Source organism: Dermacentor andersoni, chromosome 1, assembly GCF_023375885.2.
Source record: "Dermacentor andersoni chromosome 1, qqDerAnde1_hic_scaffold, whole genome shotgun sequence".
Taxonomy (NCBI): domain Eukaryota; kingdom Metazoa; phylum Arthropoda; class Arachnida; order Ixodida; family Ixodidae; genus Dermacentor; species Dermacentor andersoni.
Genome location: NC_092814.1, coordinates 269,869,924 through 269,886,344, shown reverse-complemented (window position 1 = coordinate 269,886,344; position 16,421 = coordinate 269,869,924). Strand labels below are relative to the sequence as shown.

The following is a 16,421-nucleotide window of genomic DNA, read 5'->3' as shown; positions in this document are numbered from 1 at the left end:
ATATGGATAGTATTGTGGCGAACGATGTTGTGGCATAAGTTATCACTACGGTTCAATGTGCTGGAAAGCCCCTCCGCTACCATTGCAGGCATTTTAGGCCGTGGTACACAGCATAGACCTGTATACCTACACAAAAACTAAAAGCGGATGCATTATAATCATTGAACATATATATATATATATATATATATATATATATATATATATATATATATATATATATATATATATATATATATTTATATATATATATATATATATATATATATACAAAAACTCTTTTTATTTCCTTGTGTATCAATGCTCCCTTTAGACGCGTTTGTGCATCTCCTGAAACGCGACACTCACTGACAGCGGCCGTTCAGGGAAGGTCGCACGCGGGGGCACGCTGGAGTTCTGTAAAAGCTGTACGACTGACAGAATAAAAACATCGAGCAGGAGGAATAACTATTCTTTAGGGTGAGTAAGATGTTTCGTAGTAAGACTTACTGTACACTGCAATTCACACACATGTTATTCTTACTTTTTTTTCATTTTTAACGTATATGAGGGAGTGGTTCGTAAATTGTAGTAAATGTCTGATTCATTAGAGAACGGCAGACACGCATCGCTTTTGCCCACTCGCTAACACGCGAGAAAGACGCGCCGGTATACGTTCACATGACAGTGGGCGACAGCCGCTTCAGTAAGGTCTCGTAGAGCGATGAACGTGCACTCACGGTATGAGGCAACAATGACGGCCAGCCAAATGAGCAGGAATGAAACGTACAAATACAAAAGAACAGCAACATCTTTAAACTATACAATATTAGCATCTTTAAGTATGATTTTGTGACACTTTGACAGTGTCTATCTAGCCGCCTACGTCTTGGTGCTCAAGTGGTCGTTTCGTTAACTTGGTATGTACAAAAATTGGCATAGTATGACAAAAGTATATGAAGAACATAAATGATCGGTCATGACATGAACGTCATGACATGCGTATCATGTAGGTCATGAAACAACCGCCTACGCCTTGGTGCCCTCATGGTCGTTTCGTTAACTTGGTATGTACCAAAATTGGCATAGTATAGACAAGAGTGTATGACGAACATAAATGTTCGGTCATGACATGTGTGTCATGTAGGTCATGAAACAGCCGCCTACGTTTTGGTGCTCTCATGGTCGTTTCGTTAACTTGGTAGGCTCCTCGCACACTACTTCGCATAACATCGATTCCGACAGGGCGTGGGATCTGCCAGCTTTTTTTATTTTCTTTATAGTTATATACAGTTCCTCTGGCCATCCACCTTCATAGAGTGGAATGGCTCTGAATTTTTTGTATCTCTGTCAGTCCCCATGCTGGTTATTCTTAAAGCTCAAGTTTATGCTGCACTTTCGTATGGACACACGGCATTAGACCCCATGCACGGAACTGGTTTTCTGTACTGATATGGATAGTTTACAAATGAATTGCAAACTACCCTTATTTAAAAAATATTAATTCCAGTAATTCAGTTTGTAATCACTTGATATTGGGTTTTGCCGTTAGAGTGTCACATTTTTGCGGTGTTGTCGTTTGTACTGGAAGGGAGTACGAACTGACTTGGGAATTAATTTGCATTCCCTTTTTTATTCTTAAATTTTCATTGTTACCGAAATTTCCTAGACAAAAGAGCATACTCCAATTATGAGTGTTTAATTATTTGTTCTACGGCAGTTTCTTTATCTGTCTGTGGTTTATTTATGCCTCTTTCAATACATGTTAATTGCTGTTGTTTGCAGTGCGACTTTAACAAGTAACCATAAGATTGTAAGATTACTATTCTGTCCTTGTAGCCTCCACTACCCTGCAAGGAGATCGGATAATTAGCAAATGACACACTGACAGCAAACATACATGATTGTGCTCACAACAAGGATGAGACCGTCTTCCTTATGATAGCCCAAAACTTTTGTGTACGCGTATTTGTATTTAAACATATATTGGTACTTGAACCTTCAACATTTCTGTCTAATTGCACCATTCATGGTGCCGCTGTAGAAAATTGTGCTGCCACGCAGCACTGTGCGCAAAGCCTTTTCATTATTGCTTCATGGCCGTGAAGAAAAAGACAGAGACAGGCAAAATGTATTTTTGTTTGTGAAGGGAAAACTTGGGTTACCTTGTTTTGCATAAGCAAATAAAGTAATCATGACATTTTTACCGAATGTTTTGTGTCAGCTTCTCTTCTGACAGCTGCTACTCAAATAATTTCCAGAATGTGGGTGCTGCCGCTTCATACCTCCATAAATTTCTTTTCGATACAGGCAATGTTGTATGCAGAAATGTCTAGAGATTCTCTAATGTGGCACTTTTTCAGATTTTGTTCACTTGTGCGAAATATATTTATTAGGCATCTTACTATAATGTGATGACGGCATCATACTATTTGCAGAAAACTCTCTTTCAACGTGGTCCGTGGCAAAGAAATATGTTACGGGTCGAACCTGTATACAATGCCTTCACCTCTACAAAAGCAGCATACTGTGTATTTCATCACATATTTTCTTCTGCACATTTAATCCTGAAATTACCAAGTATGTGCCAGCTTATTTCACTAGGTACAACTTTTTTGATACACCGTGCCTTCTATACTAATTGCTGCAAGCTGCCTTGTGTAAATGACCTGCGCTGTAACATAGCAATGCGGCAAAGGTCATTTATACGCTGTGATCCAGACTGTCTTTTGAATAATCAAAATAGAGAACTTGAGACGAAATGTTGATTCCTATGAACAAGTTTTATAGCTATAGCGACGGAATTTGTGCAATAATCGTTATTACGAATATTATGAGTATTTGACTGATCAGCATGGAAATAACCAATTGTGGTTAACGGCAGAGCTGGCCAATCAGCACTCCATATCCGTTTGCTGGAAGCATTCTGCCGCAGAATAGTTTGAAAAAACACAGATTGCAAACATGCCATAAAATGCATTGCTGTTCCAGTTGAGATATTTTTTTACATAATTTTCCTGTAGGGCGTGCAGAAACAATAACTGAAACAGCAACACACTTCGTTGCAGATTCTGACTTCCAATTTCTCGAAACTGATGCCAGGCACAATTTATGGCTAATTCGCATGCTTTCAGTGCTCGCTGCCTTCAATATGCAATGACATGTCCCCTAATGAAAGGAAAAATAATTGTATTGACTATCGCACAAATCATCATGTCTGTCGCCGCTATGAAACTCTCACAACAATAACATGTCATTTTATCTTAAGCCCTGAATATTTATGAATTTTAGAAAATGAGTTATGTCCAAGAATTTTGGGCATAGCCCCTCGGGCCATTATATTGAACGTTTTTTTTGAACTCATTGCTATAGGCATACAGTCTTACACATCTTCGACCGTGCATCCTACTGCGCATGTCCATGCATTTTTTACATTGCTCCTTCAGCGGTCCATCGAACTTCAGTGCAGTGCACCAGCGTGACTAATTGAGCAGCGCTAACAAAAAAGTCGCAGTTGCGCCAGAAAGGCGAAGCAGCGATTCCGATATCAAACTAGCACACGTCCATACGAAGTAAGGATAGCACTTTATCGGCCGTATCAACTTGCAAACATTCGCCTGCTAAGCAAATTAACAAGCCTGTTCTCTGCGCGCACAGTAAACATGAACCCGTCACACTCGATGACCGCGGACACTCGTTGTCGAAGCGCTGGCGTGAGCAAGAGCGGCAGCAGTAGCAAGCGAAGTAACCTACATGCTGTCTATCGCTTCAATGCAACCTGAGCACCGATAACACACATTACGCACAAATGTACCAGCCGTCGACGCATCGCCCCCGAGATACGGCTGCGCGACAGCGCGCAGCCGCCACATACGCACTTGTACCCAGAGTAGAACAGCGCCCCTCTCGCCCTCCCCTTCCCCGGTGCCTCGCAACGTTGGGTACTTCGCGCGCGACTGAAGACGACGCGCTTCCTCCCCGCTCTCCTCCCTTTAGCGCGGGAGATTTGAGTCGCGATCGTCGGCTCCCCTCGCACGCTTTCACTCGCACATACAGCGTATAGTGCGCGCGGCGACGGTGTTGTCACTCTTGTATTTTATACGAAACATCGCGGCGACGGTGACGGCGACGGCAGAAATCTGACTGGAATGACCATACAATTGCTATAGCAAGGAATATGATATTTCAGAAGATCGACCGAAATTCAACAACTTTCCGCTACCTAAGCCCAAAGGATACTTTTTTTTTCTGATAACATACGCTTTTATGGCATTTAGTCGTAATTTCCCTGCTGATTTATAGCGGCGTTTTAGCCTTGATCAAAGCGCTACCACAACGCAGCGAAGTTACGACTAAGTACCTCAAACGCCTATATTTTCAGAAGAGAGTATCCCCCAGACGCTGGTAACTGAAAGTTGTTCAAATTCGGCCGATCTTTTGCAATATGATTTTTATAAAGTGTTACTCGGTGAATTACGCTAGTGCATTGCGGTGAACTTTGACGGATGGCTGAACCGTCACTGTCCTAAATTCATGGGTATACGCGGAAGGACGCGCTGGTGAAGGCTTGCAAGACTGGAGATTGCAATACAAAGGGCTGCGTGTACCTATACTAACGGTTACTATATAACTTAATTGGTGCACAGAATTGTGAGAATATGGCCTTTTATTAATGGTTACTTAAGTAAAGGTTACAATGTCATTTGTGCACAAACTTGTGAGAATCTGCCCCTTTATAGAACGTTACCGGGCTAAGAGTTTACAATTAATCTAGATGCCGCAACGATCGGCCGAATACACCTCATAACTTCAGAAATAAAATGATTGAGTGAATGAACCTTATTAAGGGGGACAGCTCTCGCCCTCTGTTGCGGATTAGGTGGGCGTCTGGGTTTAGGGGACTGTTGGATGAAGTGTATCTTCGGTCTTTGCTCTTCCGGCCAATATGGACCCTTGTACTTCTTGCTGGGTGCGTGCTCGATTCGGCCGCTCACGCATGAGTCGCTCGGCCTTCCGCTACGCTACTCAAAACATGGCACGTTGAGTACCGTATGTCGCGAATGCTTTCTGTGCTTCAGGGTATATAAAAAAGTTATTTCGCACACTACATGAACACATTCTTTTTTATCCGACTTATGACTTTACCGGAAAGCTACAAACTTGTGCAAACGTGTTCCCAGGAGGCTCCTTTGTAGCGCAAGGATGCTTGGAACAGTCCCATCAAAAAAAAAAAAAAATTATGATGTCGCTTGATTCTGACTACCTAACGAAGCCCTCAAAAAAAAAAAAAACATTTCGGCAGCTCTGTCTGGTATAGGACGACCAGCGCAGATTCTGCGCTTATACACTCGTTCGAGGGCGGCACTTGCGGGCATATAAATGTTTTTCGCTTTGTGAGTCGCGATGGTGTGGTGAAACTTTGATGCGGCAACTATCGTCATAATCATTGTCTCACTGCGTGGAAAATTGTCACAGTGAAACAAAGAAGAAAGCAAGTGATAAAACATAAATTCTGAGGTTTTACGTGCCAAAAGCACGATCTGATTATGATGCATGCCGTAGTAGGGGAGTCCGGATTAATTTTGACCACCTAGGGTTCTTTAACGTGCACCTAAATCTGACTATACGAACGTTTTTACATCTCGCCCTCGTCGAAATGCGGTCGCTGCGTCCGGAATCGAAAACACGACCTCGAGATCAGCAGCGCAACGCCATAGCCACTAAACTACCGTGGGGGAAGTGATCAAAGCGGCCCACGCTAGTTTACTTCGAAGCCAACAATAAATAGATGCTTAGTATTATCATATTAGTTATGCAAAAAATCTCAGTAGGCCTGCTTGGTGGTCGCAGACATTTATGCATCGTGACCAGCTGGATAGGTAAGCTTGACTTACAGCGCGTAGATAGACAAAAGGACCGAAAGGACAACGAAGACAAGCGCTGACTTCCAACTGAATTTTTATTTCGAATAACAAGCATATATGCACCAAGACACCAAGACGAAAACGCTCCCTCCAAAACAAAAATTCACACAAACCCTTAACAGCCTCCTGAAGACGAACGAGAGTGTATGTGTGATCTCAAGAAAGCAAATTCTTTATCTGTTAATGTAATTGACGGCTTACTAACCCGTGTCCCCCTCAGTGATCGCTGCTTCTTCAATTATAAGTCTAATGTTTTCATCAGGATGCCTAGCCAAGATACTGGACTTCTAAAAGAACAGAATATAGCCGCACTCTGCGCAATGAACACCTAGAATTAAACCCGTCTCGCCCTTTGCGCACTTTAATGCTATGTTCTTGCAGTCTAACATTTAGACATCTACGTATTTGCCCTATATATGACAGACCTGTCTGTCTTATATATTCTATCGTTCGTATTAAGGGGGCGGTTATGGTTCGTTTGGATTTCGAATGCGAACTCATGCTGGCTTCATGTTTCGGAGGGGGTGTTTTTGCCTTGAGGTCTTGGGTATATATGCTTGTTATTCGAAATAAAAATTCAATTGGAAGTCAGCGCTCGTTTTCGTCGTTCTTTCGGTTCTTTTGCCTGTGTACGCGCTGTAAGTCAAGTTTGAAATGGAATACCAACTAGTCCGTACACGAACCCTGCTTCAGGATACACAAGAGAGGGGCAGCCTGAAATCTACGTGATTCAGTTGGAATAAGGATAAGCGTTTACAGTTTATAGGTGTTATTGTGGTCACAATGTCACCTAACAACATAAAAAAAATTAAATTATGGGGTTTTACGCGCCAAAACCACTTTCTGATTATGAGGCACGCCGCAGCGGAGCACTCCGGAAATTTCGACCACCTGGGGTTGTTCAACGAGCACCTAAATCTAAGTACCACGGGCGTTTTCACATTTCGCCCCCATCGGAATGCAGCCGCCGTTGTCGGGATTCGATCCCGCGACCTCGTGCTCAGCAGCCCAACACCATAGCCACTGAGCAACCATGGCGGGGCTAAAAACGTCAAAGTAGTAGACGAAGTAGACGACTGTACAAATTAGTAGGCGACTATACGAAGTAAGGATATTAGTTTTATCGGCCGCATAAGGTTGTAAACATTCGCTTACTAACTAAATTAACAAGCATTGTGTCACGCGCCTACAAGCAAACATGAGCACATCTCACTCGATGACAGCGCACACCCGCAGTCAAAATGCTGGAGCGAGAGAGCGTGGTGGCAGCAGCGAGCGAATTGTCCTTCGTGCTGCCTCTCGTTTACACGCGAACTAAGCGGCGAGAACACAGCGCACATGAAGCTATCAGCACTCGGCGCACTCTGTCCCCATCGCAGATCGCTTTCAATATACGGCAGGCGCTACCGCGCCATGCGCAACCTGTAATGTTCATGTAATTGCTATGGCAATGAAAAGAACAAAATATCCCATTTACAGGGGCAGAACAGGTCCCATTGACAAGGGCAAGAACCTTGTGAAGCTGCTAACCAGCAGGTTTTAGTTCTTGTCTCAGCATTCATGTTGTAAACGAAGAAATTCCAAATAAAGATTGATTGATTGATTGGTTGACTGATCTAACTAGTCATCCTAAATAGTGATCTTAAAGATTAGTGATTAAAAACAGAATCGTCAAGTGAACCAGCAAACATTTGCACAAAACTGCGACAAATCTCCATTATGCCGGTAACTCAAAAAGGACAGTATAGGGAAACAGTATATCTATGCAGACTGACAGACTTCTTTTTTAGTATTCTGTTCTAGACTATCTTATTCTGAGGGAGATTCATCAGTAATGAAAAGGAAAACTATGTCCAAACGTCCCCCTTTTTTAAATTTTGAGCCCGATACGCGTCACCGGTTACGTCAATGTGACGCCATAGTTACCCACCAATTTTGACAGGCTGTGTCTTTGTTTACCTTCTAATGCAATATAATCTTTCTTGTTCTTTTTTGATCCGAAACAGTGACATAGAGCTCAATAAACGCTGGCAATCTCTATAATGTCACAGAGGAGAAGTAGCCGCGCGCCACCTACTCGCAACATCTCCCTAAATGCAGTTAATAATTACATAATAACATATTGTCAGGGGGGCGTGGATAGGAAGATTAAAAATGGCGTTGCCACTCGCTTTTTTTAATTTGCCTCTTTTCTAGCATATTCGTAGCTGCGAGAGGCGTAATCTACCACTCTAATAGCATTAACTTAAGGCTTCTATTTAGTGTACACCTCTTGCCACACCAGTGTAGCGGCAGCAGTTCACAAGGCCCCTCCTCGTACTTTTCTGTCTGCGGCAGGGCTGTTCAGCCTGCTCGTGGGCCTGACATACTTCTTCGAGCGGGAGCGGGTGTTCAAGACCTACCTGGGGTTCCAGCCCGTCGTCGTGCTCTTCAAGCCGGAAGCGGTTGAGGTGAGTGCGGCGCCCTTGCTTTGCGATGACACTTGTCGAGCGCAATGGCTTCCGTTAAGCGTTCCGCATATTTGAAATGATGTACGAGACTTCTCGCGCCTGGGCCGAAGGAGCACTCTCATGCACCTGCGCAATCAATGCATTAGGTGGTACGAGACACCACTGTTTACGAATGAACAAGCACAAGGCGCGTCAACTGAGCTAGGGCACGGAACGGTCGCTTCCTCCACTATAGAGAAACAGCTTCACTTGCACGGTGTGTGTATCATATAGCCGAGCTTGTTTCCACGTGGAAGTCAACCTCATCTTGAATTTATGCCGGTTTTGCCAGGACACACGCTCGAAATTCCTTAATTGATATTGAATTATTTATTTATATTTATGAATAGACAAAATGAGATAATTAATTCATTTGCTTTCTATTGTTTTACGACGCAAGCATACATTTGAAGATCACTCGATGTAGTAATTAGACAAGTAATTATAGAAATTAGTATACACTTTTAACCAAAAGAGCGACGCGATTGATACCAATGGAAGACTGTAAGCGCGCCGTCAGAGGCGCTCGTAGCCCTTTCAAGAAACGTGACAGATTGACGCTGCTAATTTTTACAGCGTAATCAATTCCGGCCAATTTCACACAGAAAAGCGAAACTCAACATCCCAAGAGCACCACTGTGACTCCCACAGAAGACGCCCTTGAGTGACGTTATGGACTGTGCCTCACAGGTGGGGGCCAGCATCACGCGAGCGTCCTTATAAAGCGGCGATCACCCGTCGCTTCAAGGTCGCCCGACGGTGAGGCGCAAGCCGTCACGCCACTCACGGGCGTCTACTATAGGCATCGCGGTTGCGCTCTCGGGCTGTTCAGTTTCGTTTTTCTCTGTGAAATTGGCGAGAATTGATTGCGCTGTAAAAATTAGCAGCGTCAATTTGTTGCATTTCTCGAAGGGTAACGAGTTCCTCGGATGGCGCGCTTACAGTCTTCCATCGGGATCGATAGCATCGCTCTTTTAAAAGTTAATACGTCTCGTTTGCGTAATTACCTCTCCAATTACTACATCGAGTCGTTTTTTACGCGTTTGACTCTCGTAAAAGCAATACAAAGGAAATAGTTTAATTATCTCATCTTGCCTATGTTTAGGAGATTTCGAGCGCATTTCCTGAAACAAGCGCTTTACGTAGCGGGGGATAAACAAGGACCAAAAAGAAAGTGAGAAAATAGCGCGCGAGAGAGAGAGAGAGTGAGAGAGAGGAGAGAGAGAGAGAGAGAGAGAGAGAGAGAGAGAGAGAGAGAGAGAGAGAGAGAGAGAGAGAGAGAGAGAGAGAGAGAGAGAGAGAGAGAGAGAGAGAGAGAGAGAGAGAGAGAGAGAGAGAGAGAGAGAGAGAGACGGGATTCGTTTAGCACTGTATCCACGCCACTCTTGTTTAAGTTCTTGTATATGGTGTGCTACGTATGTGAAATTCAGATGTGTCAACTTGTCCAAACCGTTACACTTGTCAACTTCGCTGGTTATTTAGAGGCTGATCGACTGGACAGCAGCCCGGTGTAGGATCGCTAGGAGCGTGTCTCAGTGCTGGCGACGATAGATACTCCCCGATGAGAAGATGAACGCCGAGTGCTCCCCATAGGTATACAAGTATCTATGGCCATGGATCTATATATTGCAGAGTGAGCACAGTGCCCCACAACATATAGATATACTAAATTCATGCGTGGCTGTACTAGTTTTGTACGGAGTCTGAGCTTCAGCTGATGCTGAAATATTTCGCTTGACGCGTGCCTGCCTCAATATTTCTTGCGCGGGATGGAGTTAGTCACTGTCAAAATCTATTTAGGAGAGTAGAGCGGGTGTAATGCTGTCTTAATACGCTTTTTAGACGTTAGCACATGCCGGTGTTTACGAACCGCGCGGAAATATTATGCAAGGTAGCAAAATTGAGCTCAAGCTCGCAACCTTCAAACCCGTGTTGCTGTGCGCAGCTGCTCGCATCAACTTGCACAGCTTCTGTGACGCTGCGTGCAGTTGACCCAAGCATTCGATGAACGAAAAAATAAAAGCCGGTTTGCGCAGCCGGAAAGCAGGGCAGTGTGCTTCGTGTTACAAGGGCTCCGATGGTGGGATAACACTGGAAATGCCGGTGGCGGCCACCGCCCTGCTTCATGCCAGCTTGCACGACCTTACCCGACCATGGCCCCGAATGATTATGCATTGGAACGTGTTCTAAAAGAAAAAAAAATGGGTCGACTCGAACCACTACGCGGCGGTGAGTGGTCGAATCGCTCAGATAGTGCAACTATTGTAAGCTGTGTTCGGACAATACCGAGTGAATTAGTGTACCTGCTGAAAGCCCTTACTGCACTAACGTGAAAACTATTGAAGCGAACAACTCTTCGGCACGAGATTTCAAGGTCGTCGGGCATACTTGGCTAGCAGTAACGAACGAAGCGATGTCGATGTTACCGGTGACCATGGAACACTTCTTACGGCTAAGAATATGGTGGTAGCTAAATATAGGTACTGCAGAATAATTTCTGCCACGTAGAAAAAGGTTGTAGGGAGCTTGCATGAGGGCAGGTCTATTCGCGTTGCATGGCCACTCATACACTCGTGTGTTCATATATGCAATGTTGACCATACTTTTTCTGATGTGTTTGAGCGGGGGTGGGGGGGGGGGGGGGGGGACAGCATTGGCAGTTCGAACACCAACTGCTCCCACGTTCCGGGACGTAAGACAGAACGGAGGCTCTGAAGAGTTGCTTTCAAGTTGCAAAGCACGACGAATTTATGTGCTCACTTATCGGTGACACACTAGTTCACAGCGGCACAGAGGGCTGTAAGCACTGTCGCTGCGCATATCGTTGTGTGTGACACGTTGAAGTTAATTGTGACCTGTTTTCCTGGGACGGCAACCCCACCTACAGAGGCTAGTTGGCATAGTCTAGTCATCGGTGTATATAGACCATGCGGTCTTCGTACGTCTGGTGCAACGAGAGCAGCGCCATCTTTCTTCAGAGCCAGTGACGAGTGATCAGCCGGGAATAGACATGTGCACTTGAAGCTGTCGAAGGCACCATAGAGGAAATGTAGATTTCACCTCTGGTGTACAATTTGGTGGTGTATATTTCTCACGAAGGAGGGCATCAGTCGCGAAAATGTAGCTCGATGCGAGCCGGGAATCCTAGTGATGGCTAAATATGCGTGTAACACGGCGAATGTGCGCCCTGATAGGGCCACAGTCACGCGCGCTGGACACTTAACAGGCGGAAAAAAAAAAAAGAAAACGAGGCTCGTGCGCATATGAGTGTGCCTCAGTTAAACAAAAAACGTCCGAGCACAGAGGGAACAAGAATTTACAACTTACGGTTTTTTTTAAAAAAACTCTGGCAACGGCGAAGAACCGGTGTATACATAACATCAATATCCGTTTTGCTGTCGAGGATTCCAGAAATTGAGCAACCTTCATCGCTCGAGTCGCCAGCGTCGAAGCGTGGAGGAAAATAAAACTGAAAAAGAAACGGCTCATACAAATGAAAAAGCACAAATGTATGCGAGGAAGAGAGCGTAGAAGCTTCGCAATCGCACGTGTCGGCGCCAATGTGGGTCAGCCTGGAAACACATTTGCCAAACCGGTGATAGCCATCGCTGCTGCTGCATTGCGCGGCACGTACCACTGGGGCGAAAAGGCGCGCTTTCACGGCGCCCGCGTCCCGCTCGCGGAGATAGTCGATGCAATCGGCAGATATACTTCGGCAGATTACAGTTTCGACACTTTCACGAAGAGGTTGTTTGAGCAGAAAAAACTGACCCCTGCGAGAAAGAATCTCTCTCTTCTTTTTTTTTTTCTTTACTGAGACTTGCGTAACGCGCTACATATGACGGGGGGGTGTAACATCTGGTTACTTTGAACGAGGAAATCGGGTAGAAATGATGTCGAGTAGGCGCTACGGGTGACATTGCGAGCTGTTTCAGTGATGCGTACAGTGAACATCTTCTTTCTTTCTTTTTTTTTTTGTCTTGAAGCGCCACCGCGTAGCGGTTAATTGTACAGTCAGTTCACATCATGAAACTGGGTAACATTTACCTTAATTTCAGCATATTTCGCTATGCAATGGTATGCCGCTTGTGAGACGGTTTTGTTCGCAAGGCTTTTTCTTCTTTTTTCTTGTAATGTTTTTGCTGCTTATGCATTCACTACCGTGCTTTTGTGTTTCTTCGCATATTCTTTTTGTCAATATCTTTTTTAGAGAATCTGCTTTTGTTTCGTGCGTATACAACTTGAAGTCGCTTTGTTTTGCCTCTTACTTTATGCTGTCGCTTTTCATGGTTACATATGCTTGTTTCTCGATGTAGGTTCGTCATTGCGGCCCGAGGTGTTAATCTGGACATTTTCAAATTCCGCCATATTGTCAGTTCTGATTGGCTCACAGGGCTGCTACGGCCTCTCTTATTGGCTCAAAAGGCCAACGTGGTGGAATTGGACAGAGTCCAGGAATAATGCCCCTGGACTAGGATACTCGTTGCCAATATTGGGATATTACATTAAAGTAAGCTGAGTAATATACTATCGCTTCACCAATAGTCTATTTTCCACCTATACTATCACCTCGTATTGGTCGTACACGGAGGGCAATTGTGAAAGGAACAGAATCGAGCGAAATGCGCTAGTGTCCAGCAAGTGGCAACCTATAGTGTCAAGCACGCTTTCAACACGTGTCAACACATGCTGGTGTCAAGCAAGCAAACAAACACTATGGAGATCTGAAACTATGCCGACCACCAAAGATTTATCCGCTGCCACAAGCGCGCGCAGTAAAAGAAGGCATCTATAGAGGAAATGTCAAGTTCTTCCATTGCATGTCGCACAGCTCCTTTAGCCCAACTTCCCGAGATAAACGGCGGTGGGAGACAGTACCCAACTTCGCAAATATTTTCATTCGCAAGAACTGTTTGTAACGTTGGTTGACCGCCTTCCCTAATATGTTCGACTATTAAGGTTTGCCAGCGTCCGTTGTTATATGAAATTCTGGGCCCGTATTCACGAGGAGAGGAGAAAAAAAAGGGAGAAGGTAGGTATGTTAATCAGAAAAGCAATCTGTTTTGCTACCCTACGATGGGAGGGTATAGATATGTGATAGAGGGGGAGAGGAAGGAAAGACGCGGTTAATGTACGCGGTGGACTGCACCACACAATCGAAGACGTTCACACAGGCCGATCACCTTCAAGAAGCACAGAAGAGCTTTCACTGCCTTGTTAGTTGCCTTATGGGCGATAAAAGTGCGTAGTTACGCTAGAAATGTTCGTAAGTGAAGCTGATAGCAGTCGTGATGTCGGACATATTAGCGAAGGCGATCGGCCAATGGCAAACAACACTTACGAACGACAAGCTCTGTGATTTCGGCCCAGGTAGCACAGAAGCTTTAAAGGAACACCAAATGGTCACCTAAACAACAAGTGTAGCTCCACACTCGTAGATTACTCTCTCTGAACTTTCCCTGCGTTTGCATTGCCGGATAAAGAGAGAAGATTGCTTAATGAAAATAAAGGGGGAACAAAGGGGGCCAAGCTGTTTTTACCTGTTTTCTTTACTTTCGCGTCGTGAAAAAGCACTGCCGATGACGTCCATGCGATGAGTTTCGTAGTATTTTCGATGTTATGGTTCCTTAATTGTAAGCGGTGAAGGTTAAAAATTTAAATAATTATGGGTTTTTACGTGCCAAAACCACTATTTGATTATGAGGCACGCTGTAGTGGGGGACCCGGAATAATTTGGACGACCAGGGGTTCTTTAACGTGCACCCAACTCTAACTACACGGGCGTTTTCACCACCATCGAAATGCGGCTGCCGTGGCCGGGATTCGATCCCGCTGCCTCGGGCTTAGCAGCCCGACACCATAGCCACTAAGCAACCACGGCGGGTTGCGGTGGAGGTCATGCAGAAGCTATTACGTCTAGTTTGGGTTCCTTTCTAACGCAACGCAATGGAGTATTATTATGAAAGATTTAACTATAGGTTTAGCTGGATGTGTAACTGAGGAAACTTCGAATCGCCGTCGCCGCTTGTTTTATACGCTGCTCATCGTTGTCTTTCATTCCATGCCTCCATTCTCGCTAAACCCACACATTTCTCATTCCAGAAGTGCAATAGGCTAACCTCGCTTAACATTTTCTATCAGGGTGACTTAATAGCTTGATCCACTACTTAAACAGCGGCAACCATATCCAACCAATAGACGTTCCAGTAGGAAAACTCAAGAATCTTCGTAAGAATAGCCATTATGCTTTGCTATCATCCCCGGCAGGCAGAGGCAGCTTCGATGCGGTCAAATAAGTCATAACTTGTCGCTTCGTCGGGGCACGTCGCAAATATCCATGAACGTTTTTGTCCGCTAAGGGGCAACCAGATTATCTTGTAACCTACCCGCTCCAGTCCTAATTGTTCACCCGTCGGCTTCGCTACTGCGAGTACGCGTTACTCAACTCGCGTGCGCGTTCTGCTCCCTCTCGGCTACTTACGTAACCGAGCAATCCTGGCGCACCACGAATCGCAAGGTGACGAGGAGGCGATAAGGAACGAGCAAAACAGCGTCGCCGTACACAGGCAAATAAGATCGTTGCCCCCCGGCACCCCACGCGTAGGCGCTCTCCGCTTGTTACGCAAATCGACCGTGTCTGTAAACACCCCAGTGTCCGCGCGCAACCGTGAAGAGAAAGAAAGAAACCTGCCCAAGGGAACGGCGCGGCGAGCGGACGCAGCAGCGGCGATCGCAGACTTCCAGGTCAGCAGTCTTCGCAAGACCACCCCGTGGCACGGCGAAAGCGACACGGGGCAGAAAGCGAACAAGCACAGGCGCACGAGAAAGACTTGGAGGGCGAAGCAATTTGGTCGGCGCGGCCACGCCGTCCTTGACTTTGTTTGGCGAGTACGCCAAACACATATCGGACAGACAGTCTGCGGGGGTCGGCCCGGGCTCGCGGTGCGGGAAATGGGAACACCGTTGCTCCGCCGCCCGGCTGGGCGTCTCTCTTTGCATCTCTTTAGCGCGCGCGCGGTCTCTTGCTTGCACCGAACCAGCTTCGCTGCTTCTTTTCCTCGTTGCGGCGTTCGTGCAACGGTTTCCTTCCTTGTGCCTTACGACTTGAGCGGTGAAATCCCTATTAAGCCGAGCCTTGTCGTCGCTGGCTCGTTTATAGACCCAGCTCATTCTGTCTACTCGGCCAACTCTGCTCAATTTATTGTATCCTGAATGCCTCATTGTAGTAGACTGCTATGTATAGCGTGTATTATGAAGTTTCCGGACCGAGAAATCTTTTTTACGCCCTCTTTGTCTACAGAAATCAGTTCGATTGAGGATGTGTAAAAAAAAAAAAAGAATGTCGCAGTTTCGGCCGAAAGACGTAGCATCGATTGCGATAGCAAATTAGTAGAAAGTTATATGAAGTAAGGATAGTAGTTTTATCGGCCGTATAAACTTGGAAACATTCACTTACTGATTGAATTAACAAGCATGGTGTCAGCGCGCACAGGCAAACATGAACACATCACACTCGACGACCGCGGACACTCGCTGTCAAAACGCTGACGTGAGCAAGCGTGGCGGCAGCAGCGAGCGAAGTGGCCTTCGTTCTGTCTATAGCTTCAACGCAAACAGCGGCGAGAAAACAGCACGTACAAAGCTATGAGGCGTCTCAAGATCGCTTTCAAGATACGGCGTGCGCGACCACGTGCGGCCGCGCCAACTACGCAGTTGCTGGCGGAGTAGAATTGTTGCTGGTTGCTGGCGGATTGCTTCCGTGCCGAAAGCTGAGGCGAACTAGCGAAGTCGTCAGTATCGAAGAACAATAAGTCCGTAACCACGGGATGCAGCAGGAACGATGGCCGAGAGTGGGCCTTCCCTGATGTCATACGGAAACCTAGCCGGGCGCAGGAAAGGGGTAATCAAACGGCGGAGAAATCCGCTCAGATCTCAACATGACGGCACGCAGCTCGGAGTGGATCACCGCTGGCCCCTCCGCTGCTCCTTCATTCGCACGGGCAGCGCTGAGGTCACAGAGACGTAAGGA

The 16,421-nt window shown here is 45.7% G+C and overlaps 1 protein-coding gene across 1 annotated transcript in view; it reads left to right on the top strand.

Annotated features, from left to right (window-relative positions):
• The window catches only part of LOC126548494 (cytochrome P450 4V2-like), a 365,265-nt gene that overhangs the window by 241,727 nt on the left and 107,117 nt on the right, over nucleotides 1-16,421 (top strand). Inside the window, exon 2 of the mRNA XM_055063137.1 lies at nucleotides 8,241-8,353. Within this exon, the coding sequence (XP_054919112.1) occupies nucleotides 8,241-8,353 (113 nt within the window). The remainder of the gene's footprint in view (nucleotides 1-8,240; nucleotides 8,354-16,421) is intronic.